Source organism: Salmo trutta, chromosome 30 (genome assembly GCF_901001165.1).
Source record: "Salmo trutta chromosome 30, fSalTru1.1, whole genome shotgun sequence".
In the NCBI taxonomy this organism is placed as follows: Eukaryota; Metazoa; Chordata; class Actinopteri; order Salmoniformes; family Salmonidae; genus Salmo; species Salmo trutta.
The window spans coordinates 36699263-36724442 of NC_042986.1; the positions used below are offsets into that span (position 1 = coordinate 36699263).

At 44.0% G+C, this 25180-nt stretch overlaps 1 protein-coding gene across 6 annotated transcripts in view; it reads right to left on the reverse strand.

The window, feature by feature from the left end:
- LOC115168595 (extracellular sulfatase Sulf-2) overlaps positions 1 to 25180 on the reverse strand; it is a 127196-nt gene that overhangs the window by 53599 nt on the left and 48417 nt on the right. For all 6 annotated transcript variants that reach the window (XM_029724008.1, XM_029724011.1, XM_029724009.1 and 3 more), the window contains exons 2-3: positions 13830 to 14070; positions 5978 to 6217 (exon numbers count right to left, since the gene is read on the reverse strand). In XM_029724008.1, the coding sequence (XP_029579868.1) occupies positions 5978 to 6217; positions 13830 to 14001 (412 nt within the window). In that variant the 5' untranslated portion in view covers positions 14002 to 14070. The remainder of the gene's footprint in view (positions 1 to 5977; positions 6218 to 13829; positions 14071 to 25180) is intronic.

Here is a 25180-nt window from a genome sequence, read left to right on the forward strand (position 1 = left end):
AGGGGGTAGTAGTGGACTATATCCTGTAGATAATAGGGGGTAGTAGTCCACTATATCCTGTAGATAATAGGGGGTAGTAGTCCACTATATCCTGTAGATAATAGGGGTAGTAGTGGACTATATCCTGTAGATAATAGGGGGTAGTAGTCTACTATATCCTGTAGATAATAGGGGGTAGTAGTCTACTATATCCTGTAGATAATAGGGGGTAGTAGTCTACTATATCCTGTAGATAATAGGGGGTAGTAGTCCACTATATCCTGTAGATAATAGGGGGTAGTAGTCCACTATATCCTGTAGATAATAGGGGGTAGTAGTGGCCTATATCCTGTAGATAATAGGGGGTAGTAGTCCACTATATCCTGTAGATAATAAGGGGTAGTAGTGGACTATATCCTGTAGATAATAGGGGGTAGTAGTGGACTATATCCTGTAGATAATAGGGGGTAGTAGTGGACTATATCCTGTAGATAATAGGGGGTAGTAGTGGACTATATCCTGTAGATAATAGGGGGTAGTAGTGGACTATATCCTGTAGATAATAGGGGGTAGTAGTGGACTATATCCTGTAGATAATAAGGGGTAGTAGTCCACTATATCCTGTAGATAATAGGGGGTAGTAGTGGACTATATCCTGTAGATAATAGGGGGTAGTAGTCTACTATATCCTGTAGATAATAGGGGGTAGTAGTGGACTATATCCTGTAGATAATAGGGGGTAGTAGTCCACTATATCCTGTAGATAATAGGGGGTAGTAGTCCACTATATCCTGTAGATAATAGGGGGTAGTAGTGGACTATATCCTGTAGATAATAGGGGGTAGTAGTGGACTATATCCTGTAGATAATAGGGGGTAGTAGTGGACTATATCCTGTAGATAATAGGGGGTAGTAGTGGACTATATCCTGTAGATAATAAGGGGTAGTAGTCCACTATATCCTGTAGATAATAGGGGGTAGTAGTGGACTATATCCTGTAGATAATAGGGGGTAGTAGTCTACTATATCCTGTAGATAATAGGGGGTAGTAGTGGACTATATCCTGTAGATAATAAGGGGTAGTAGTCCACTATATCCTGTAGATAATAGGGGGTAGTAGTCCACTATATCCTGTAGATAATAGGGGGTAGTAGTCCACTATATCCTGTAGATAATAGGGGGTAGTAGTGGACTATATCCTGTAGATAATAGGGGGTAGTAGTCCACTATATCCTGTAGATAATAGGGGGTAGTAGTCCACTATATCCTGTAGATAATAGGGGGTAGTAGTGGACTATATCCTGTAGATAATAGGGGGTAGTAGTCTACTATATCCTGTAGATAATAGGGGGTAGTAGTGGACTATATCCTGTAGATAATAGGGGGTAGTAGTCCACTATATCCTGTAGATAATAGGGGGTAGTAGTCCACTATATCCTGTAGATAATAGGGGGTAGTAGTGGACTATATCCTGTAGATAATAGGGGGTAGTAGTCTACTATATCCTGTAGATAATAGGGGGTAGTAGTCTACTATATCCTGTAGATAATAGGGGGTAGTAGTCTACTATATCCTGTAGATAATAGGGGGTAGTAGTCCACTATATCCTGTAGATAATAGGGGGTAGTAGTCCACTATATCCTGTAGATAATAGGGGGTAGTAGTGGACTATATCCTGTAGATAATAGGGGGTAGTAGTCCACTATATCCTGTAGATAATAGGGGGTAGTAGTGGACTATATCCTGTAGATAATAGGGGGTAGTAGTGGACTATATCCTGTAGATAATAGGGGGTAGTAGTCCACTATTTCCTGTAGATAATAGGGGGTAGTAGTGGACTATATCCTGTAGATAATAGGGGGTAGTAGTCCACTATATCCTGTAGATAATAGGGGGTAGTAGTGGACTATATCCTGTAGATAATAGGGGGTAGTAGTCCACTATATCCTGTAGATAATAGGGGGTAGTAGTGGACTATATCCTGTAGATAATAGGGGGTAGTAGTCCACTATATCCTGTAGATAATAAGGGGTAGTAGTCCACTATATCCTGTAGATAATAGGGGGTAGTAGTCCACTATATCCTGTAGATAATAGGGGGTAGTAGTCCACTATATCCTGTAGATAATAGGGGGTAGTAGTGGACTATATCCTGTAGATAATAGGGGGTAGTAGTCCACTATATCCTGTAGATAATAGGGGGTAGTAGTCCACTATATCCTGTAGATAATAGGGGGTAGTAGTGGACTATATCCTGTAGATAATAGGGGGTAGTAGTCCACTATATCCTGTAGATAATAGGGGGTAGTAGTGGACTATATCCTGTAGATAATAGGGGGTAGTAGTGGACTATATCCTGTAGATAATAGGGGGTAGTAGTGGACTATATCCTGTAGATAATAGGGGGTAGTAGTCCACTATATCCTGTAGATAATAGGGGGTAGTAGTCCACTATATCCTGTAGATAATAGGGGGTAGTAGTCCACTATATCCTGTAGATAATAGGGGGTAGTAGTGGACTATATCCTGTAGATAATAGGGGGTAGTAGTCCACTATATCCTGTAGATAATAGGGGGTAGTAGTCCACTATATCCTGTAGATAATAGGGGGTAGTAGTCCACTATATCCTGTAGATAATAGGGGGTAGTAGTGGACTATATCCTGTAGATAATAGGGGGTAGTAGTCCACTATATCCTGTAGATAATAGGGGGTAGTAGTCCACTATATCCTGTAGATAATAAGGGGTAGTAGTGGACTATATCCTGTAGATAATAGGGGGTAGTAGTCCACTATATCCTGTAGATAATAGGGGGTAGTAGCCCACTATATCCTGTAGATAATAGGGGGTAGTAGTGGACTATATCCTGTAGATAATAAGGGGTAGTAGTGGACTATATCCTGTAGATAATAGGGGGTAGTAGTGGACTATATCCTGTAGATAATAGGGGGTAGTAGTGGACTATATCCTGTAGATAATAGGGGGTAGTAGTCCACTATATCCTGTAGATAATAGGGGGTAGTAGTGGACTATATCCTGTAGATAATAGGGGGTAGTAGTCCACTATATCCTGTAGATAATAGGGGGTAGTAGTCCACTATATCCTGTAGATAATAGGGGGTAGTAGTGGACTATATCCTGTAGATAATAGGGGGTAGTAGTCCACTATATCCTGTAGATAATAGGGGGTAGTAGTCCACTATATCCTGTAGGTAATAGGGGGTAGTAGTCCACTATATCCCGTAGATAATAGGGGGTAGTATTCCACTATATCCTGTAGATAATAGGGGGTAGTAGTCCACTATATCCTGTAGATAATAGGGGGTAGTAGTCTACTATATCCTGTAGATAATAGGGGGTAGTAGTCCACTATATCCTGTAGATAATAGGGGGTAGTAGTGGACTATATCCTGTAGATAATAGGGGGTAGTCGTGGACTATATCCTGTAGATAATAGGGGGTAGTAGTGGACTATATCCTGTAGATAATAGGGGGTAGTAGTCTACTATATCCTGTAGATAATAGGGGGTAGTAGTCCACTATATCCTGTAGATAATAGGGGGTAGTAGTGGACTATATCCTGTAGATAATAGGGGGGTAGTAGTGGACTATATCCTGTAGATAATAGGGGGTAGTAGTCCACTATATCCTGTAGATAATAGGGGGTAGTAGTGGACTATATCCTGTAGATAATAGGGGGTAGTAGTCCACTATATCCTGTAGATAATAGGGGGTAGTAGTCTACTATATCCTGTAGATAATAGGGGGTAGTAGTCCACTATATCCTGTAGATAATAGGGGGTAGTAGTCCACTATATCCTGTAGATAATAGGGGGTAGTAGTCCACTATATCCTGTAGATAATAGGGGGTAGTAGTCTACTATATCCTGTAGATAATAGGGGGTAGTAGTCTACTATATCCTGTAGATAATAGGGGGTAGTAGTCCACTATATCCTGTAGATAATAGGGGGTAGTAGTCCACTATATCCTGTAGATAATAGGGGGTAGTAGTGGACTATATCCTGTAGATAATAGGGGGTAGTAGTGGACTATATCCTGTAGATAATAGGGGGTAGTAGTGGACTATATCCTGTAGATAATAGGGGGTAGTAGTCCACTATATCCTGTAGATAATAGGGGGTAGTAGTCTACTATATCCTGTAGATAATAAGGGGTAGTAGTGGACTATATCCTGTAGATAATAGGGGGTAGTAGTCCACTATATCCTGTAGATAATAGGGGGTAGTAGCCCACTATATCCTGTAGATAATAGGGGGTAGTAGTGGACTATATCCTGTAGATAATAGGGGGTAGTAGTCCACTATATCCTGTAGATAATAGGGGGTAGTAGTCCACTATATCCTGTAGATAATAGGGGGTAGTAGTGGACTATATCCTGTAGATAATAGGGGGTAGTAGTGGACTATATCCTGTAGAAAATAGGGGGTAGTAGTCCACTATATCCTGTAGATAATAGGGGGTAGTAGTGGACTATATCCTGTAGATAATAGGGGGTAGTAGTCCACTATATCCTGTAGATAATAGGGGGTAGTAGTCTACTATATCCTGTAGATAATAGGGGGTAGTAGTCCACTATATCCTGTAGATAATAAGGGGTAGTAGTCCACTATATCCTGTAGATAATAGGGGGTAGTAGTCCACTATATCCTGTAGATAATAGGGGGTAGTAGTCTACTATATCCTGTAGATAATAGGGGGTAGTAGTCTACTATATCCTGTAGATAATAGGGGGTAGTAGTCCACTATATCCTGTAGATAATAGGGGGTAGTAGTCCACTATATCCTGTAGATAATAGGGGGTAGTAGTGGACTATATCCTGTAGATAATAGGGGGTAGTAGTGGACTATATCCTGTAGATAATAGGGGGTAGTAGTGGACTATATCCTGTAGATAATAGGGGGTAGTAGTCTACTATATCCTGTAGATAATAGGGGGTAGTAGTGGACTATATCCTGTAGATAATAGGGGGTAGTAGTCCACTATATCCTGTAGATAATAGGGGGTATTAGTCCACTAATCAGGACCGACAGGATAGAACAGAACACCAGGCAGGATAGAACAGAACACCAGACAGGATAGAACAGAACACCAGGCAGGATAGAACATAACACCAGGCAGGATAGAACAGAACACCAGACAGGATAGAACAGAACACCAGGCAGGATAGAACTGAACACCAGACAGGATAGAACAGAACACCAGACAGGATAGAACAGAACACCAGACAAGATAGAACAGAACACCAGACAGGATAGAACAGAACACCAGACAGGATAGAACAGAACACGAGACAGGATAGAACAGAACACCAGACAGGATAGAACAGAACAACAGACAGGATAGAACAGAACACGAGACAGGATAGAACAGAACACGAGACAGGATAGAACAGAACAACAGACAGGATAGAACAGAACACCAGACAGGATAGAACAGAACACCAGACAGGATAGAACAGAACACGAGACAGGATAGAACAGAACACGAGACAGGATAGAACAGAACAACAGACAGGATAGAACAGAACAACAGACAGGATAGAACAGAACACCAGGCAGGATAGAACAGAACACCAGACAGGATAGAACAGAACAACAGACAGGATAGAACAGAACACCAGGCAGGATAGAACAGAACACCAGACAGGATAGAACAGAACACCAGGCAGGATCGAACAGAACACCAGGCAGGATAGAACAGAACACCAGGCAGGATAGAACAGAACACCAGACAGAATAGAACAGAACACCAGACAGGATAGAACAGAACACCAGACAGGATAGAACAGAACACCAGACAGTAGAAAACACATCTAATGGCTTTCACAAGTCCTAACTAAGAGTGTGAAATGTGTAATCTAATTAAGAAAGGTTTTTGAATTCTCAATTAAATTAGTGTTTGCCCTAATTGAATAAGAGATAAGTGATGACTTCAAGTACATATGTGTGTGTGTGTCAATCTGTACGGACTACTGACCTGTCCTGTAGCCAGTGTTGTTGAGGTACACTCCAAAGGTCCTAGTCTCGTGCTGGGCCTGCCAGGAAGGGGAGGAGCAGTTCTCGTTGTTGGTGTAGGTGTTGTGGTTGTGAACGTACTTCCCCGTCAACATGGAGGAGCGCGAAGGACAGCACATGGGCGTGGTCACAAAGGCGTTGGAGAAGTGAGTCCCGCCCTGCTCCATGATACAACGAGTCTTATTCATGACCTGCATGGAGCCTGACGAGGGGGGAAGACAGAGAGACCGGGAGAGAAAGAGGGAGATCGTGTGAGAGAGAGAGAGGCAGAGAGAGAGAGAGAGAGAGAGAGAGAGAGAGAGAGACAGAGATGGAGAGGCAGAGAGAGAGAGAGAGAGACAGAGAGAGTCAGAGAGAGACAGAGAGACAGAGAGAGAGAGAGAGACAGAGAGAGAAAGAAAAAAGGAAAGCTTTGACTATGTACAAACTCAGTAAGCATAGCCGTGCTATTGAGAAAGGCCGCCGTAGGAAGACCTGGCTCTCAAGAGAAGACAGGCGATGTGCACACTGCCCACAAAATGAGGTGGAAATGCCAAACGCCAAATGTATGACCATATTAGAGACACATATTTCCCTAAGATTACACAAAGAATTCCAAAACAAACCTAATTTTGATAAACTCCTATATCTACTGAGTGAAAAACCACAGTGTGCCATCACAGCAGCAATATTTGTGACCTGTTGCCACAAGAAAAGGGCAACCAGTGAAGAACAAACACCATTGTAAATATAACCCATATTTATGTTTATTTATTCTCCCTTTTGTACTTTAACTATCTTGCACATCGTTACAAAGTGTATATATACATAATATGACATTTGTAATGTCTTTATTCATTTAGATCTTCTGTGCGTATAATGTTTACTGTTAATTCTTATTGTTTATTTCACTTTTGTTTATTATCTAGTTCTCTTGCTTTGGCAACGTTAACATATGTTTCCCATGCCAATAAAGCCCTGAAAATGAAATTGAATTGAAAGAGAGAGGCGGAGCGAGAGAATCACACACCAGGGTCAGATCTGCTCTGTTTCAGATTGACATGTGACAAGCGGGAGGCAGCCCCCACCCACCACTTAGCATGGCATCTGTTCTGCTCATGTGTGAGAGAAGGAAGGAGGAGGGAGGAGATGAAGGGAGAAGGAAGGAGGAGGGATGAGATAAAGAAAGAAGGAAGGAGGAGGGAGGAGATGAAGGGAGAAGGAAGGAGGAGGGAGGATGGGAAGGGAGAAGGTTCTCACTGTCTGTCTTCTGGAAGAAGATTAAACAAACAACACAGAGGAGAGGAGGGCACAACCCCACCACACACACACACACACACACACACACACACACACACACACACACACACACGAAGGGCAGGGTAAAGTTTACAGATGGAGGAGGTCCTGAAGTTCTTGACCTTTTCAGAGACAATCGCCAGGCCTTTAACAACCAGACACAAAGGTCAAAACACAGGGCTGGCCATGCCGAGAAATGTTAACACTGTCCTATAGAGGTTCAGACAGGGAGGGGAAAGTTCACTCCTATTTACAGTTCATTACATTCGCTGGGACCCATTTCTCAATACTTAGGTCACTTTTCAACACTCTTCACACAGTGAGCACAACAGCAGTCTATGTGGGCTAAACAATGGATCATTTTTCATTGCTTTGGCACAAAATGCATTCAATGACTACATGAATTTTCATGAACTCTTTTCTCACTCAGATACAACCTACACCAAATCTCTATGTACCACAGGCCAATTTGCAGATGTTTACATACTCTTTTCATAACTGTTAAACTGAACTGTTCAAACTGTTCAAAACCTACAATAATACAAAATTGAATAAGACATAAATGTGCTACATTTCTACAGTAATACCATATTGAAATATATTCCAAATCTAAAAGATTAAATACAATCAAAACAATTAGACCAACCACAGCTGATTCCCATTGTAGCTGAACACCTACCCAGGTGTTAGTCTTTCAATTACATTACCATCTATACAAAAGGGGACATCTTAGGAAAAATGCTGTACTGTAATGTAAACATGGACCCAGACAGAGATAGAGAAGTGGCTGACAGAGGAAGAAGAGTGGCTGGGAGAGGGAGAGGAAGAGGAGTTTGTATGTGTGGTGGAAGAAGACTGAGAGGAAGATCAAGGAATACCTAGGATAGCATAAAGTAATCCTTCTAACCCCCCCCCCCCCTTAAAGGATTTAGATGCACTATTGTAAAGTGGTTGTTCCACTGGATATCATAAGGTGAATGCACCAATTTGTAAGTCGCTCTGGATTAGAGCGTCTGCTAAATGACTTAAATGTAAATGTAAATGTAAATGTAAATCAAGAGCTGTAGTCTCAGATGAGATTAGGGCTACTATAATTGATCATGTAATAAATCATGGTCTATCAATGAGAGAGGCTGGTCTGAGAGTGGAGCCAAATCTGCAACGCTCAACAGTGGCATCTATTCTGAGAAATTTCCAGCAAAACAACAGGTAAGATGTGTATTCTGCAAAGGCATCTGACTGAACTGCACATAACAGAAGTCAACTGAGCAAAGCCTCCAAACCTACTTGTGTGTAATTGTAATTGTTTTTGTATTTCTGCTTAGGACCCAACGGTTACCTCCTACAGGCGGGAGAGGTCGGATTTTCACTGCTGTGCAGGAAACTGTAATCGTTGATATTGTCATCAGAAACAATGGCATAAAACTCACAGAGATTCGGGACAGAGTGTTGGCAGACAATGTAAGCATAACAAATATTTCTAGAGTCCTGAAACAACATCAAGTCAGGATGAAGCAGTTGTACGCCGTCCCCTTTGAGAGGAACTCTGAACCAATAAGTCCAGGTAAAATGACTATAAAATACACAACTGGTTTTTAACAAAACCAAACAGGGCAGAGGCATGTTTTTAGGTATAATGTAAACTACCGTAACAGCCTAACTCTTATGTTGCCTTGTGGACTTATTTTAGAGAGTCATGGAGATTGAAGCCAGGCAAACACCCCACATATTCATCTTTGTGGATGAGGCTGGTTTCATCCGGGCCAGAACACGGTGGTGAGGAAGGAATGTGATTGGGAAAAGAGCCACAGTGGATGTCCCGGGCCAGAGGGGTACCAACATCACAATGTGGGCAGCACTATCCTCTGATGGATTGCTGTTACACAAACCACTAACTGGGCCATACAACACCGAGCGTCTCATTTCATTCCTGGATGACCTCTATGGAAGGGTTGTGCCAGGTGAGGAAAGGGTTGCAGTGAGGCCAAATCGGCCAACGTTTGTAATTGTATGGGACAATGTGGCATTTCACCACTCCCGTGCAGTCACAGAGTGGTGTGCAACCCATCCCAGGATGATGTCACTTTTCCTCCTTCCTTACTCTCCATTCCTCAACCCCATAGAGGAATTATTTTCCTCATAGAATGGAAGGTTTATGACCACCATCCACATGATCAAATGTCCCTCCTGGATGCAATGAATGCTGGATGCCTGGACATATCTGCAGAAGATTAACAGGGATGGACCAGGCATGCCAAAAGATTCTTTCCTAGGTGTATTGCCCAAGATGACATAAGATGTGACATGGATGAGAACCTGTGGCCAAATGCAGAAGACAGGGTTGACTAGCATTGCTACTGTATCTGTATCGGTAGATGGTGTATATACAAATTCTTGTATTTTGGAATCACTCAATGCCAACAAATGACATAAAACATATTGAAGCATATTGCATCATGTCTGATTCATTCCTGTAACATATACTGCAGTGAATTCTAAACAGTAGAGAGGTGTCATTCCTGTAACATATACTGCAGTGAATTCTAAACAGTAGAGAGGTGTCGTGTTTAGTAAAGAAAACATTGTGTAATGCTACCTGTTGTTAGTGTTTTTTAGGTCGTTGTTTTATGAGTGACAGTGTGCTTGTTGGGTGACAACCTTTGCTAGTGTTATAGAAGAACGAGTTGATTTGAGACATGTATGAAGTGTTTTGGTAGTTTTAGGGGCATTTTGAACGTGAAATGAACTGCTGTGCCAAGCTGAAAGTTAGATAGGAGAACTGTGTGAAGATTTTTGAAAAAGTGACCTAAGTATTGAGAAATGGGTCCTAGCGATTTGTAAAAAACTGTAACATGGGAGATTTTTCACAGATAACAGGGCTGCCTAAGTTGAATTCCAAACAGTATTTTGTGATACGCTACAGACCCCTTCAACCTAGTACACTTGGAGTGAGCAATATGTTGATTGGCCAAATCTATTGGAGAGCCGCCTAAAATAGCCTGTACAAAATAGGCAATCATCCTGCAATATGGAGTCTTCAGGGGCCATTTTCATTCAGGAACAGTGTCACCTTTTCCACTGGCTTAATGTAATTGTAAAGTGCTGTGAAAATTACTTTGACAAGGTGAGAGAGAGGCAGTGGAATCTCACACTAGCAAGATGTGTGACCTGTTGCCACAAGAAAAGGGGAAGTAGTGAAGAACAAACATCACTGTCAATACAACCCACATTTATGTTTATTTATTTTCCCTTTTGTACTTTAACTATTTGCACATCGTTACAACACTATACATATCCATAATGTGACATTTGAAATGTCTCTATTCCTTAGAGTATAATGTTTACTGTTCATTTGTTATTGTTTATTTCACTTTGTTTATTGTCTATTTCACTTACTTTCGCAATGTAAACATATGTTTCACATGCCAATAAAGCCCTTTGAATTGAATTGAGAGAAAGAGAGAGAGAGAGAGACAGAGACAGAAAGAGAGAGACAGAGAGAGAGAGAGAGAGAGAGACAGAGACAGACAGACAGAGAGAGACAGAGAGAGGGAGACAGAGACAGAAAGACAGAGAGAGAGAGAGAGAGACAGAGAGAGAGAGAGACAGAGACAGAGAGAGAGACAGAGAAACAGAGAGAGAGAGACAGAGAGACAGAAAGAGAGAGAGAGACAGAGAGAGAGAGACAGACAGAGAGAAAGACAGAAAGAGAGACAGACAGAGAGACAGAAAGAGAGAGAGACAGACAGAGAGAGAGAGACAGAGAGAGACAGAGAGAGAGAGAGAGAGAGACAGAGATAGAGAGAGACAGAGAGAGAGAGAGACAGACAGAGAGAGAGAGAGACAGAGAGAGACAGAGAGAGAGAGAGAGAGAGAGATAGAGAGAGAGAGAGAGAGAGAGAGAGAGAGAGAGAGACAGAGATAGAGAGAGACAGAGAGAGAGAGAGACAGACAGAGAGAGAGAGAGACAGAGAGAGACAGAGAGAGAGAGAGAGAGAGACAGAGATAGAGAGAGAGATACAGAGAGAGAGTAGGGGTAAACTACTCTAAGTAAAGCTGGATGCAACTGGAGTGTCCATTTTCAAGCCTGCTTAAGGGGACAAGGATGCAGTTTGGAGAGAGCTGGAGATGGGAGAGGGGTTAGTGTTTAGAGAACAGCACAGTACCTAGTAATAAATGGAGTGCTCTGAAGTGGGGCTGATGACGGAGGAGGAGCTCTGATTGGCTACTCATAGTTAATTACCCAGTAGAAAGTTTGCATATTCAACGATTTAGTTGGATAGGTCCTCGGCCCACAGCGGAGAGGGTGATTGGCAGAGAGCAGTGTTGGTCTCTCAGTGGTCTGGATGTAATATCAGGTGATGACAGATAAAGGGATATAAGTGCTGCTCGCCCCCCTATATGGAATAGAGGCTTTTGTCAAAATTGCTTTAGAAAATTACTCCCAAGGACTTTTATCTAGAACCCCATGGTTTCCATTCGGAATTACAGTCTCTCTTTTTCGTTCCGTAACAATGGGCATTGAAATTCCTTTCATTTTTCTGGTTGCGGTAGGTTAATCTACTGGGGTTTAGGGAATGAAATCCTTTAAGTTATGAAATGAGCTGGTTTGAAACTTTGCCGTTTGTACTTTCTCTCTCTCTCTCTCTCTCTCTCTCTCTCTCTCTCTCCCAGCGCAGTGAAAATGACTGGCGGAAAAGTGTTTAATACCCCCCTTCTCCAACCCCCATGCCAGACAGAGACAGAGAGACGAGTCTTGGGTGTGCATGCCGAGCCCTTGACGTAGGGGAAGTGATGTATTGTGGGTATAATGGTGCTGACGTGCCAAAGTGTTCCTCTCAGTGAGAGGGCGTCACGCGGCATCTGGCTTGGTGTGCCTTTGACAATGGCAGCTGCATAGAAGACTGACAATAATTTCTCTGTCTGTCTGTCTGTCTGTCTGTCTGTCTGTCTGTCTGTCTGTCTGTCTGTCTGTCTGTCTGTCTGTCTGTCTGTCTGTCTGTCTGTCTGTCTGTCTGTCTGTCTGTCTGTCTGTCTGTATGAGCGAGTCTAGGGGGGGGCAATTCTAACTGTCTGTCTGTCAGACTGAGAGAGTCTAGGGGGGGGGCAATTCTAACTGTCTGTCTGTCAGACTGAGAGAGTCTAGGGGGGGGGCAATTCTAACTGTCTGTCTGTCAGACTGAGAGAGTCTAGGGGGGGGGCAATTCTAACTGTCTGTCTGTCAGACTGAGAGAGTCTAGGGGGGGGGGGGCAATTCTAACTGTCTGTCTGTCAGACAGAGAGTCTGGGGGGGGGGGGGGCAACTCCAGTCCTCAGGGGCGTGACACTTTTCTCCTATCCCCAGCAAACACAACTGATTAAACTAATTGCTTTCCAAACTGAAGTTGATTATTGTAAGTTGATTAGTTGATTATTGTAGTCAGGTGTGTTAGCTGTGCCTGGGGCAGAAGTGTGACACCAATCAGGCCACCAAAGAGTCTGGCGTTGCCTATCCCTGGTCGAGGAAGAAGAGAGACAGCGAAAGAAAGGGAGAGAAAGAGAGAGAGACAGCAAAAGAGAGAGACAGAGACAGAAAGAGACAGAGCTGGCATCAAGCTCAGCAGCACTCAGGAAGACAGGCCACACTGTCAGATGGAGGGTAACAAACAAAAGCAGATAATTAGTAGACAGTCTGAGAGACGGCACCTCCTTGTCTATGTTAACTGTTACCAGACAGGGACATAATGAGACGGCACCTCCTTGTCTATGTTAACTGTTACCAGACAGGGACATAATGAGATGGCACCTCCTTGTCTATGTTAACTGTTACCAGACAGGGACATAATGAGACGGCACCTCCTTGTCTATGTTAACTGTTACCAGACAGGGACATAATGAGACGGCACCTCCTTGTCTATGTTAACTGTTACCAGACAGGGACATAATGAGATGGCACCTCCTTGTCTATGTTAACTGTTACCAGACAGGGACATAATGAGACGGCACCTCCTTGTCTATGTTAACTGTTACCAGACAGGGACATAATGAGACGGCACCTCCTTGTCTATGTTAACTGTTAACAGACAGGGACATAATGAGACGGCACCTCCTTGTCTATGTTAACTGTTACCAGACAGGGACATAATGAGACGGCACCTCCTTGTCTATGTTAACTGTTACCAGACAGGGACATAATGAGACGGCACCTCCTTGTCTATGTTAACTGTTACCAGACAGGGACATAATGAGACGGCACCTCCTTGTCTATGTTAACTGTTACCAGACAAACACGTCTTTGTGTGACAGGGACGTAGTGAGACGTACTCAGACATACAGATACATTAAATATGGAAGAAAAAAACATCCGGGAACGTGTTAGTTTGTTCCTCTCTTTCCCCAGAGTAACTCACCTGATTAATCTGATCAATCAGCTAATTACTAGAATCAGGTCTGTCAGACTAGTCTAACCAGTGAAACCAGGTGCGCTAGATTAGGGCTGGAGGGAAAACCAACAGGACGGAAGCTCTCCAGGAACAGGGTTGTGAAGCCAGACTCACCGAGCTCCATGTCCTGGTCGTCAGTCAGAATGAGGATGATGTTGGGGCGGATGTTACGGCGGTCCCTCTGGAAGCGGGCCTTGAGGAAGACGGAGGCGTGGGCCACAGACAGAACCCCCAGGAGCAGGAGGAGGTAACGGTTGGTGGAGGGCAGCAGCCCCTGTCCCGCCATCTTGACCTCTAACTTATCTTACCCTGCTACTTCTGCTGGATCACTCTGCTGCAGCCACCGCTAAGACTCCTGGAGACACAACACAACAGACAGGAGGTCATAGGTCAGACTACAGGAACACAGGAACAGTTCAACTAGAGACGCAGGTGTTCACACCTAAAGACACATATCGCTAGTCCAGTGTAAAACACATTGGGAGTGAAAACCTTCTCGCTCACTAAAATGTACAACATTCTCTGATGGTCACTGGGTTTGTGAATCTGACATGGAGAGGAAACAGAGCTCGTGGAGACACAGACGTAAGGTCAGACTAAGCCAGGAAACAGAGGAACAGTTTTCTACAGACTCACAGGTGATCACGTAGAAACCTAAATAAATCAAATCAAATGTTATTAGTCACATGCGCCGAATACAACATGCACCTTACAGTGAATGCACTTTAAAAAATGACGGATAAGAATAAGAGATAAAAGTAACAAGTAACAAAGAGCAGCAGTAAAAAAGAACAATATATACAGGGGGGTGCCGGTACAGAGTCAATGTGCGGGGGCACCGGTTAGCTGAGGTAAAATGTACAGTTGAAGTCAGAAGTTTACATACACTTAGATTGGAGTCATTAATACTTGTTTTTCAACCACTCCAACATTTCTTGTTAACAAACTATAGTTTTGGCAATCTACTTTGTGCAAGACACAAGTAATTTTTCCAACAGTTGTTTACAGACAGATTATTTCACTTACAATTCACTGTATCACCATTCCAATGGGTCAGAAGTTTACATACACTAAGTTGACTGTGCCTTTAAACAGCTTGGAAAATTCCAGAAAATGATGTCATGACTTTAGAAGCTTCTGATAGGCTAATTGACATAATTTGAGTCAATTGGAGGTGTACCTGTGGATGTATTTCAAGGCCTACCTTCAAACTCAGTGCCTCTTTGCTTGACATCATAGGAAAATCAAAATAAATCAGGCAAGACCTCAGAAAATAAATTGTAGACCTCCACATGTCTGGTTCATCCTTGGGAGCAATTTCCAAACACCTGAAGGTATCACGTTCATCTGTTCAAACAATAGTGCGTAAGTATAAACACCATGGGACCACGCAGCCATCATACCGCTCAGGAAGGAGACGTGTTCTGTCTCCTAGAGATGAACGCACTTTGGTGCGAAAAGTGCAAATCAATCCCAGAACAACAGCAAAGGACTTTGTGAAGATGCTACAGGAAACAGGTACAAAAGTATCAATATTCACAGTAAAACCAGTCCTATATCGACATAACCTGAAAGGCCGCTCAGCAAGGAAGAAGTCACTGCTCCAAAACCGCCATAAAAAAGCCAGACTACGGTTTGCAACTGCACATGGGGACAAAGATCGTACTTTTGAAGAAATGTCCTCTGGTCTGATGAAACAAAAATAGAACTGTTTGGTCAAAATGACCATTGTTATGTTTGGAGGAAAAGGGGGAGGCTGTAACGCCCTGGCCATAGAGAGGGGTTTTTTGTTCTTTATTTTGGTTAGGCCAGGGTGTTACATTGGGTGGGCATTCTATGTGCATTTTTCTATGTTGGTTTGTTTCGTTGATTTTGGCCGTGTGGCTTCCAATCAGGCACAGCTGTAGAGTGTTGTTGCTGATTGGGAGTCACACATAAGTGCCTGTTTTTCCGTTGGGGTTTTGTGGGTAATTGTTTCTGTTTAGTGTTTTGCACCTGACAGGACTGTTTGGCTGTCGGTTTTCTTGTTTTGTTTTGTGTAGTGTTCTTTAGTAAATTAAACTTCAATGATGAACACTAACTCTGCTGCGTATTGGTCCACTTTCTCAGACGATGACTTCTCTGTTTCGTCTGACGACGAAGACAGCCGTTACAGAGGCTTACAAGCCGAAGTACACCATCCCAACCGTGAAGCACGGGGGTGGCAGCATCATGTTGTGGGGGTGCTTTGCTGCAGGAGGGACTGGTGTTCTTCACAAAATAGATGGCATTATGACGAAGGAAATTTATGTGGATATATTGAGGCAACATCTCAAGACATCAGTCAGGAACTTAAAGCTTGGTCGCAAATGGGTCTTCCAAATGGACAATGACCCCAAGCATACTTCCAAAGTTGTGGCAAAATGGATTAAGGACAACAAAGTCAAGGTATTGGAGTGGCCATCACAAAGCCCTGACCTCAAGCCTATGAACATTTATGGGCAGAACTGAAAAAGTGTGTGTGAGCAAGGAGGCCTACAAAACCTGACACAGTTACACCAGCTCTGTCAGGAGGAATGGGACAAAATTCACCCAACTTTATGTGGGAAGCTTGTGGAAGGCTATCCAAAACGTTTGAAGCAAGTTAAACAATTTAAAGGCAATGCTACCAAATACTAATTGAGTGTATGTAAACTTCTGACCCACTGGGAATTTGATGAAAGAAACAAAAGCTGAAATAAATCATTCTCTCCTATTATTCTGACATTCACATTCTTAAAATAAAGTGGTGATCCTAACTGACCTAAGACAGGGAATTATTACTAGGATTAAATGTCAGGAATTGTGAAAAACTGATTTTAAATGTATTTGACTAAGGTGTATGTAAACGTCCAACTTTTTATTTTAATTATTTAACTAGGCAAGTCAGTTAAGAATAAATTCTTATTTACAGTGACGGCCTAGGAACAGTGGGCTAACTGCCTTGTTCAGGGGCAGAACGACAGATTTTTACGTTGTCAGCTCAGGGATTTGATCTTGCAACCTTTCAGTTACTAGTCCAACGCTTTAACCACTAGGCTACCTGCCGTCAACTGCACATGTAGGTACAGTTATTAAAGTGACTATGGATAGATAACAACGGAGAGGGCAAGGGGGCAATGTAAATAGTCTGGGTAGCCATTTGACTAGATGTTCAGGAGTCTTATGTCTTGGGGGTAGAAGCTGTTTAGAAGCCTCTTGGACCTAGTCTTGGTGCTCCGGTACCACTTGCTGTGCGGTAGCAGAGAGAAAAGTCTATAATTAGGGTGGCTGGAGTCTTTTACAATTTTTAGGGCCTTCCTCTGACACCGCCTGGTATAGAGGTCCTGGATGGCAGGAAGGTTAGCCCCAGTGATGTACTGGGTCGTTCGCACTACCCTCTGTAGTGCCTTGCAGTCGGAGGCCGAGCCGTTGCCATAATAGGCAGTGAATCAACCAGTCAGGATGCTCTCAATGGTGCAGCTGTAGAACCTTTTGAGGATCTGAGGACCAATGCCAAATCTTTTCATTCTCCTGAGGGGGAATAGGTTTTGTCATGTCCTCTTCACGACTGTCTTGGTGTACTTGGACCATGTTAGTTTGTTGGTGATGTGGACACCAAGGAACTTGAAGCTCTCAACCTGCTCCACTGCAGCCCAGTCGATGAGAATTGGGGGCGTGCTCGGGCCTCTTTTTCCTGTAGTCCACAATCATCTCCTTAGTCTTGATCACGTTGAGGGAGAGGTTGTTGTCCTGGCACCACACGGCCAGGTCTCTGACCTCCTCCCTATAGGCTGTCTTGTCGTTGTCAGGGATCAGGCCTACCACTGTTGTATCGTCGGCAAATGTAAGGATGGTGTTGGAGTCGTGCCTGTCCGTGCAGTCATGAGTGAACAGGGAGTACAGGAGGGGGCTGAGCATGCACCCCTGAGGGGCCCCTGTGTTGAGGATCAGCATGGCAGATGTGTTGTTACCAATCTTTACCACCTGGGGGCGGCCCGTCAGGAAGTCCAGGATCCAGTTGCAGAGGGAGGTGTTTAGTCCCAGGGTCCTGAGCTTAGTGATGAGCTTTGAGGGCACTATGGTGTTGAACGCTGAGCTGTAGTCAATGAATAGCATTCTCACATGTGTTCCTTTTGTCCCGGTGGGAAAGGGCAGTGTGGAGTGCAATAGAGATTGCATCATCTGTGGATCTGTTGGGGCGGTATGCAAATTGGAGTTGGTCTAGGTTTTCTGGGATGATGGTGTTGATGTGGGCCATGACCAGCCTTTCAAAGCATTTCATGGCTACAGACGTGAGTGATACGGGTCGGTAGTCATTTAGGCAGGTTACCTTGGTACACCCCTGTTTACGTACATATGACAGTGACAGAGAGGAAGCTAAACGCTCTCGACAACCGCAAAGGACTACAGCCCTAAAGGAGCGTCAGTGAACCAATGAGATTCAGGGCTGATGTACTAGATCAGTCACAGGGAGTGTAGAATACAGAAAGCAGCCATGGAGACCATCTGCCCCCCAGCGTGTCACCACGGCAACCCTGGTTGCCACCGGAGCAGTAACGAGTCCCCTCTGGCGTGGTCCCTGGGCTGTGTGCCTGTGTATGTGTCTCTGTGTGTGTGTGTGTGTGTGTGTGTGTGTGAATGTTGAAGCCATTAGATTCACCCCACACCCCTGCATGGGATGGGAGGCGCTACACCGTCGCTCACACCTCACATGGAGAACAGGCTACAGAATCATAACGACATGCACATCTCTCTCTCTCTCTCTCTGTACCTCCCTGTCCTCTCACAGCATTTCTGCTGTCTCCGAAACACCAATACTAAACAGGTTGTATCTCTGCACCATTGTGCGTCACAGAAGTGACGGGAGCGTCAGAACAGCTTAGTCCCATTTACAGCATATCTCTGAATTATACAGCCTGTTAGCTAGAGGAACATGCTGTCACACAAAACATCCAGCGCCATGTACAATTACACAGTAACACAATCACAAATGTACACTGAGTATACAAAACATTATGAACACTCATTACCTAACAGATGACCAGGTGAATCAAGTCAAAATCAGAAATCTAAATCTAAATCAAATTGTATTTGTCACATACTGTACACATGTTTATCAGATGTTATAACTGGTGTAGCAAAATGCTTGTGTTTCTAGCTCCAACAGTTCAGTAATATCTAACAAAGTAATATCTAACAATACACACAATCTAAAGTAAAGGAATAAAATTAGAAAATATAAATATTTGGACGAGCAATGTCAGAGCGGCATAGACTAAGATACTGTAGAATAGGATAAAATCCAGGTGAAAGCTATGATCCCTTATTGATGACACATGTTAAATCCACTTCAATCAGTGTAGATGAAGGGGAGAAGACTTGAGATTTTTAAGCTTTGTGACAATTGAGACATGGATTGTGTATGTGTGCCATTCAGAGGGTGAATGGGCTAAAGATTGAAGTACCTTTAACCAGGGCATGGTAATAGGGGCCAGGCTGCAATGCTGCTGGCTTTTTCACGCTTAACAGTTTCCTGTATGTGTCAAGGTGGGTCCACCACCCAAAGGACATCCAGCCAACTTGACACAACTGTGGGAAGCATTAGAGTCAGCATGGGCCAGCATCCCTGTGGAACACTTTCAACACCTTGTCCACTCCCCGACAAATTTAGGTTGTTATGAGGGCAAAAAAAAGGGGGGGGCAACGCAATGTTAGGAAGGTGTTTTTAATGTTTTGTACACTCAGTGTATTTTCAAATGTATATCAAAAAAATATTATAATAATAATGTAATAACTGTGAGCAATTTATTTGAATATACCAAAATACATGATATTTCATGTTGTCACGGTTGTCATAGGAATAAGCGGATCAAAGTGCAGCGTGTGTGTCGTTCCACATTTTTTATACTGTGAATCTATGCAATACATAAATAAACTTGAATGAAGAAAAAAAAAAAACGTGACGCAGAGGTGAAACAGAGACTACTCAAAACTAATCTCCCACAAACCCAGGTGGAAAAAAACCCTACTTAAGTATGATCTCCAATTAGAGACAACGAGGACCAGCTGCCTCTAATTGGAGATCATCCCAAACAAAACCAACATAGAAATACAAAACTAGAACATGAACATAGAAAGACAAAACATAGAAAAACACCCCCTGTCACGCCCTGACCTACTCTACCATAGAAAATAACATAATTCTATGGTCAGGACGTGACACATATAAGGTTTATTGGCCCAATTATTTACTGGATTCACACAGTAAAAGAAAGTGTAAGCTTCAAAAGAATTGTGGTTGATCTGGTATTAAAGGATAATTAGGTTCGAATGCTATTTATTTATTATGAACACAACAACGGACCATAGCTGTTCTCTCACTTCCGTCAATTCATTTCAATCCCTACTTTCAATTGCAAAGCGGATGTCATTGGCTCTGGTTTCTGTAGAAAAGTGTTAAATAGTTTAGCCCCCTTCCTGCTCTTTGATTTCTGGGTAATCTGCTAGAGTGCTGGGCGCACCCTGTAGAGAACCATTACAAAAGACACAGAGAGGAATAAAGGACCAAAACCGCAGTCAGAGACGGAACGCATGCTCTCATACACACACACACACGCACGCACGCACGCACGCACGCACACACGCACGCAGACACACACGCAGACACACAACTCGCGGCGGTGGAAGAACCTTCACAGCCACGACACTATTCACACTGAGAACATACTGAGATTACACTCACCCCCCACCTCGCCCTACAAACAGACACACAAACTCCATCTCGCGTCTCACACACACACACACGCGCACGCACGCAGACACACACGCAGACACACACGCAGACACACAACTCGCGGCGGTGGAAGAACCTTCACAGCCACGACACTATTCACACTGAGAACATACTGAGATTACACTCACCCCCCACCTCGCCCTACAAACAGACACACACACTCCATCTCGCGTCTCACACACACACACACACACACACACACACACACACGTACACACACACACACACACACACACACATACACACACACACACACACACACACACGCACGCGCACACACACGCGCACACACACTGTCCACAATTTGGGAGTGTGTGTGTGTGTGTGTGTGTAACTGCCTATTACTCAGGCCCAGAAGCTAGGATATGCATATAATTGGTAGATTTGGATACAAAACACTCTAAAGTTTCTAAAACTGTTAAAATAATGTCTGTGAGTATAACAGAACTGATATGGCAGGTGAAAACCCGAGGAAAATCCATTCTGATTTTTTTTTGTTGAGGTCACAGGCCATTTCAATGCGAGTCTATGGGATATACAAATAAATAGCTCCCAGATTGCAGTTCCTATGGCTTCCACTAGATGTCAACAGTCTTTAGAAAGGGTTTCAGGCTTGTTTTTTGAAAAATGAACGAGTAGTTGTAGTTTTTCCAAGGTGTCTCTCATTAGAAATGTAGTCTTGTTGCGAGTGAATGAGGTGCGCACTTTTCGTTATTTATCTTCCCTATTGAACATACTATTCTCCGTCTTAAATTTTATCGTTTATTTAGATATTAGAGTACCTGAGCATTAATTAGAAACATCGTTTGACTTGTTTGGACGAACTTTACCAGTAACTTTTTGGATTTGTTTGTATGCATGTTGAACGAGTGGATTACTGAAATCAAAGCCGCCACCTTAACTGACTTTAGTAGATATAAATAAGGACTTTATCGAACAAAACAACCATTCATTGTGTAGCTGGGACCCTTGGGATTGGAAACAGAGGAAGATCTTCAAAAGTAAGTGATTTATATTATCGTAATTTGGAATTTTGTGACTCCTGTTCTGGTTTGAAAAAGTATTTTGATGTGGGGCGCTGTCCTCAGATAATCGCATGGTATGCTTTCGCCGTAAAGCCTTTTTGAAATCTGACACAGCGTTTGGATTAATAAGAAGTTAAGCTTTTAAATGATGTAAGACACTTGTATGTTCATAAATGTTTAATATTACAATTTTGTCATTTGAATTTAGCGCGCTCCATCTCACCGGATGTTGTCAATTTTGATCCCGATAGCGGGATCCGCTAGGAGGTCCCCTTAACAACGAAAGTAGCATACATACAAAAATAAAATAAATGAAAACATACAACTGGAAATAATAATATAGAAATATACATATAAATGCACATATGTACACATTTACACACACACACACACACACACACACACACACACACACACACACACACACACACACACACACACACACACACACACACACACACACACACACACACACATACATACATACATACATACATACATACATACATACATACATACATACATACACACACAAAAACAAATATCACAACATACTATCCCTCCCCTCCCACACCCTCTCATAAACCCCTGTTGGACAAAACTCTTACTCAATCAATCAATCAATCAAATGTATTTATAAAGCCCTTCTTACATCAGAAACTCAGCCTAAAACCCCAAACAGCAACAAAAATGCAGGTGTAGAAGCACGGTGATCAATAGAAGGCAACTGTTGAAAAAAAAAGTACATTAATAAAAGCTGTCAAAGAAAACCTCTCAAAGTGTATATACTGTTTTTCCAAGTGTACAAAAGACGTTAGATCTTTTAACCAAGCTGATACAGTGGGAGGTTTGGAGGATTCCCAGATTTTTAAACAAGATCTGCCGGCAGTCTTTGAGGGAAACCAAATGCTAGAACGTCTCCGGCATCCTCTATCAGTAGCCCCGTAGCATAGCTCTGACCTGGGGTAGAGAGGACAGTCTAAGGGAAATTGAAATATTGTCTGGAGTGGCTTTGGCCTCTTCCCTCACCCTTAATCACACCCCTACACCCCCAATAACATCCATACACCCCTAATCACACCACTGCAACCCTAATCACATCCCTACACCCCTAATCATATCCCTACACTCCTAACCACACCCCTAGTCACATCCCTAATCACACCCCTGCACCCCCAATCACATCCCTATACCCGAATCACATCCCTACACCACTAATCACACCCCTAATCACATCCCTACACTCCTAATCACATCCCTACACCCCTAATCACATCCCTACACCCCTAATCACACCCCTAATCACATCCCTACACTCCTAATCACACCCCTACACCCCTTATGATATCCATACACCCCTAATCACACCCCTACACCCTTAATCACACCCCTAATCACATCCCTACACCCCTAATCACACCCCTAATGATATCCATACACCCCTAATCACACCCCTACACCCTTAATCACACCCCTAATCACATCCCTACACCCCTAATCACATCCCTACACCCCTAATCACACCCCTACACCCTTAATCACACCCCTACACCCCTAATCACACCCCTAAACCCCTAATCACACCGCTACACCCCTAATCACACCCCTACACCCCTAATCACACCCCTACACTCTAATCACACCCCTACACCCCTAATCACACCGCTACGCCCCTAATCACACCCCTACACCCCTTATGACATCCCTACACCCCTAATCACACCCCTACACCCCGAATCAAATCCCTACACCACTTATGATATCCCTACACCCCTAATCACACCCCTACACCCTTAATCACACCGCTACACCCCTAATCACACCCCTACACCCCTTATGACATCCCTACACCCCTAATCACACCCCTACACCCCTAATCACACCCATACACCCCTAATCGCATCCCTACACCCCTAATCACACCCCTACACCCCTAATCACACCCCTACACCCCGAATCACATCCCTACACCCCTAATCACATCCATACACCCCTAATCACACCCTTACACCCCTAATCACACCCATACACCCCTACACCCCTAATCACACCCATACACCCCGAATCACATCCCTACACCCCTAATCACATCCCTACACCCCTAATCACACCCCTACACCCTTAATCACACCCCTACACCCCTAATCACACCCCTAAACCCCTAATCACACCGCTACACCCCTAATCACACCCCTACACCCCTAATCACACCCCTACACCCCTAATCACACCCCTACACCCCTAATCACACCCCTACACCCTTAATCACACCGCTACACCCCTCATAATAATGTCTGGAACAGAGTACATGGAATGTATCAAACGTATGGAAACCATAGAAACCATGTGTTTGATGTATTTGATACCATTCCACTGATTCCACTCAAGTCACTACCGTTAACCCGCCCTCCCCAATTAATTTGCCACCTACCTCCTGTGCCCTCCACACACCCCTACACACCCTACACCACTACACACACCCCTACACCTCTACACCTCTGCACCTCTACACACACCCCTACACCTCTACACCCCTACACCTCTACACACACCCCTACACCTCTACACCCCTACACACACCCCTACACCTCTACACCTCTGCACCTCTACACACACCCCTACACCTCTACACCCCTACACCCCTACACACACCCCTACACCTCTACACCTCTGCACCTCTACACACACCTCTACACCCCTACACCCCTACACCCCTACACCTCTACACCCCTACACCTCTACACACACCTCTACACTTCTACACCCCTACACACACCCCTACACCTCTACACCCCTATAGCTCTAGACCCCTACACACCCTACACCACTACACACACCCCTACACCCCTACACATCTGCACCTCTACACCCCTAAACACAGCCCTACACCTCTACACCCCTACACCTCTACACCTCTACACCCCTACACACACCTCTACACCCATACACCCCTACACACATCTCTACACCCCTACACCTATACACCCCTACACCTCTACACCCCTACACCCCTACACCCCTACACCTCTACACCTCTACACCCCTACACCCCTACACCTCTACACCCCTACACACACCTCTACACCCATACACCCCTACACACACCCCTACACCCCTACACACACCCCTACACCCCTACACACATCTCTACACCCCTACACCCCTACACCCCTACACCTCTACAACCCTACACCCCTACACCTCTACACCTCTACACTCCTACACCTCTACACCCCTACACCTCTACACCTCTACACTCCTACACTGCTACACCCCTACACCTCTACACCTCTACACCCCTACACCTCTACACCCCTACACCCCTACACCTCTATACCCCTACACCTCTACACACCCCTACACACACCTCTACACCTCTACACTCCTACACCTCTACACCTCTACACTCTTACACCCCTACACCTCTACACCTCTACACCACTACAGCCCTACACCTCTATACCCCTACACCTCTACACACACCTCTACACCCCTACACCCCTACACTTCTACAAACACCCCTACACACACCTCTACACCTCTACACCCCTACACCTCTACACCTCTACACCCCTACACCCCTACACCCCTACACCCACACACCCCTACACACACCCCTACACCTCTACACCCCTACACCCACACAC